At 31.7% G+C, this 3,330-nt stretch overlaps 1 protein-coding gene across 1 annotated transcript in view; it reads right to left on the bottom strand.

Annotated features, from left to right (window-relative positions):
• LOC106468254 (coiled-coil domain-containing protein 66-like) overlaps positions 1-3,330 on the bottom strand; it is a 62,298-nt gene that overhangs the window by 12,152 nt on the left and 46,816 nt on the right. Inside the window, exon 12 of the mRNA XM_022396584.1 lies at positions 2,181-2,558. Within this exon, the coding sequence (XP_022252292.1) occupies positions 2,181-2,558 (378 nt within the window). The remainder of the gene's footprint in view (positions 1-2,180; positions 2,559-3,330) is intronic.

Below are 3,330 nucleotides of genomic sequence, written 5' to 3'. Positions count from 1 at the left end.
CACCAAAAAATACAGTATTTATGTTAACTCATTTGATGTAGCACAAATTATCTATTACAATAACATGTATCCTTGAAATTCCAGCTTTCTTTATGGCTATAGGTAGTTATTTATATGTAGGGTTTCCAATGTCCTATAGAAAACTCATTTTATATACTTGACTTAGTTTTCAAAAGATAAAATTAAAAAATCAGTTCACCAAAATGCACACCTGCAGTCAGTATTCCCAAACATATTTTTGGTAGTGCATGAAATATAATTTAAATTACATGTGATAAGTCATGGGCCACTGTCTTTTTGTATGTTGGGTTATGCTTTAAAGTTTCTATTTGTACAATTGCTGTAATACCAAATATGTTTACCAATATACTGTGTGTGCACACCCATGTGTTTTAATTATGCTAAAATAGGCTTAAAACTTGTGGAGAACAACGTCTGTGGACTAATCAGATTTAAATCAAGTGTCAGATGACTTTAATTGCTGTAAATAGAAAGTCTCTTCCCATGGATATTCTTTTATCAGATGTTCTTTTACTTAGCATTAAGTTGGTGTATAATAGTAGTTCTTCAACATGCATTGCTGCCAACACTCTCATGCATTAGTAATAAATTCTCATTTTTTGGTCATACTAACAGTTTTCAATAATACATTGTGGTTTGTTGATTGGCTGGATTTAAGTCAAATTCAGATCACACTGGTCCAAGAAATGCACCATTTTCTTCACTGAATAAAACATTTTCTGGTAGAGTCTGCTCCCTTCCCTCCAGAAGATGACCATGCACTAAATTTTACTTTTTCGAAAGTCTGAATCAAACTGATTCCTAAAAGTTGACAGTCCTGCTACGTGTCAACTTAATGATATTAGACCTATAATTTACATATGAATATTGTATTAAATCAGACAGATAATGTTTTGATGGTTTTGTTTTTGTTAAGTTTAAAGTGAACAGAAAGTAATTTAAAAAAAAAGATGTAACAATGTTATTAAGCCTACTCTGGATTCATTTTAACACTATGGGTCTTGTTTTCAATAAATATAATGTGCATGAAATTAAATCTTAGCAATTAGAAATGTACATTTTAAAATATTTTGATTTTCAATATCCTCAATTGAGATATAATTTTATTTCAAACTGAATCCCTGGAACAACAGGTTTCTCTTTTAAGTATGCACACAAGGTGATTACATACACTGTTTCATTCAACATGTATGGTATTTAAAAAAATAGAAAACAACAAGTCTTCACAACCTTCTATTTAAAAATTGTTATAAATGAATTACCAATAAGAAATTTTCTTATAAATCAAGAAAATAAAGATCACACATTATCCTAAAATAGACAAAATAATAGTTTTTGTGTAACTTGTTGCATACAGTGATCAGATATCACCAGATTACAATACTGTTACGACAGCGGAAATCACGAGACGCTGGGAGCATGCGTGCTGGAGTTTCTAGAAGGATCATGACTTTTCCTGGCAACTCTAGCCTGTTACAGGTGCCCTCTTTTTTTTAGTATATAAGTCCGGCAAATAAAACAGAGAAATGGTTGCAGATAGATAGATATAGAGATAGATAATTGAGTCAAGTGAGCGATATTAACAGTAATATAAAGTGTGTGTTTTGTTATCGAGATTGCAAACATATTGACTGTGGAAATTCTGTGTATTACAAAATTGTATTGAGAAAGAATAAACTAGTTTTAATTAAGAAAGGTCTTGTATCGCTGAAGTTTCTCAGAAAGAATTTCAATGGGAAATTAACAAACAAGCAGATATGCAACAATATTTTAAAAATAGCTTCTTATCACAGACATATTTCCTTCTGAAGTTTTATTGATTGATTTTCTGGGAGAGAGGCCTGTTATATGACTAAAAACCTATTACTTTATAATGATTTTATTAAAATCTGATATGATAAACATTCAGCAATCTTGTTGCACTGTCAACAAAACTTCTGAACATAAAGGTTTTGATTACACACACTACACTTATGGCATAATAAATAAGAAAAACAGAATAAAAATATATATTTACTGAGCAGTTAACCATGTATGAGATCTAATAAATCTCTTTTTTAAAATACCTTTCATTTTTCTTATATGCTGAAAATAAACAACAACTGATATTAGAAAACAAAATGAAAAGTTATAATGCAGAAATGATCAAACTTTATCACCGATTCTCGACGTCTGAGCTACTCTCTTGCCCTCCTTCACCTTCCGAACTTAAGGGAGCTTGGCTAAGGTGAATATTTTTCCTTGTTTTTCTAGTTGAAATGACAGAACGTCGTGCCTCAGCCATAGCTTCTTGATACGCTCTTTCTCTTTCCCAGTGTTGTTTTCTCAGCTCCTGCATTTTTTTTCTTCTGTGGAAATTTGGGTCTCTTTCAGTCATCTTCACAAAAGATTTCTCAGGTTGGTTAGCATTCCATTTTGGACGGTCCCGTGGATCATCAAAGTTCCTCTCAAAGACTTTACGAGAAGCTTTAGTAGGCTTACTGTGTTGTACGCGATGAAATTTTTTTCGGTAGGGATGCACTTCTGAGCTGGTAGTGCTGTGTGCAACAAAAAAACAGGTTTTGAAGTTTCTGCCAATTTAATAGAATGAAAAGTATGTTCTAAATGCCCTGATGTTCAATTTAAACATTAACCCTTTCACGAAAAGTGAGCATCTTTCAGGTGTTTCATAATTTAAGTAAAAATAATAATTCTAACTCCATTTCAACAATGTTTTACCCAAACAAATTTCAGAACTGATAATTATCATTTTGTAACATTTATTTAGTGTAATTTGCAAAGGAAAATGTAAAAAATTCTCAAACTGACATTTCTACAAAACTCTTAAGAAGTCTTGTAAACAATGCATTTGTCCATTAATAAAAACAAAGTATGCACAAAAAATTTCCAAAGCAAAGACTATCTTCCCTTGAAAATAAATTAATGAAGTCTTGTTCCTCTTGTGATTTTTTCTTTTCAACTATTTATTATCAAAACCCCCTTTTCCCCCCATCACATGCTAGGAGATCATAAAATGGGTTGTAACTACTAATGAAACTCAGCTTTGAAAACAGCTATATGTCAGGTTCTGAATATAGGCTGGGATTCTTTACAGTAGATGTCTGTGACTTGTTGGCAAAAAGTTCAAGCAATAAAAGGACAGCACACAACCCCGTTGTTTTGAAATAATATATTCAAACCAAGTCAAACATATAATGGCTGGAGACGGCTTGAATGGGTAATGAAGAAAAACTTTAATATAAGTTTAACATAACAGCAAATGTACAATGTTTCGACAAGGTTTTGTCATCATCAGGTACTTGTCGAAAC

The sequence above is a fragment of the Limulus polyphemus genome, unplaced genomic scaffold, assembly GCF_000517525.1.
Source record: "Limulus polyphemus unplaced genomic scaffold, Limulus_polyphemus-2.1.2 Scaffold2936, whole genome shotgun sequence".
In the NCBI taxonomy this organism is placed as follows: Eukaryota; Metazoa; Arthropoda; class Merostomata; order Xiphosura; family Limulidae; genus Limulus; species Limulus polyphemus.
Note: the sequence above shows the minus strand (reverse complement) of the source record. Positions and strands in the feature narration are given on the sequence as shown.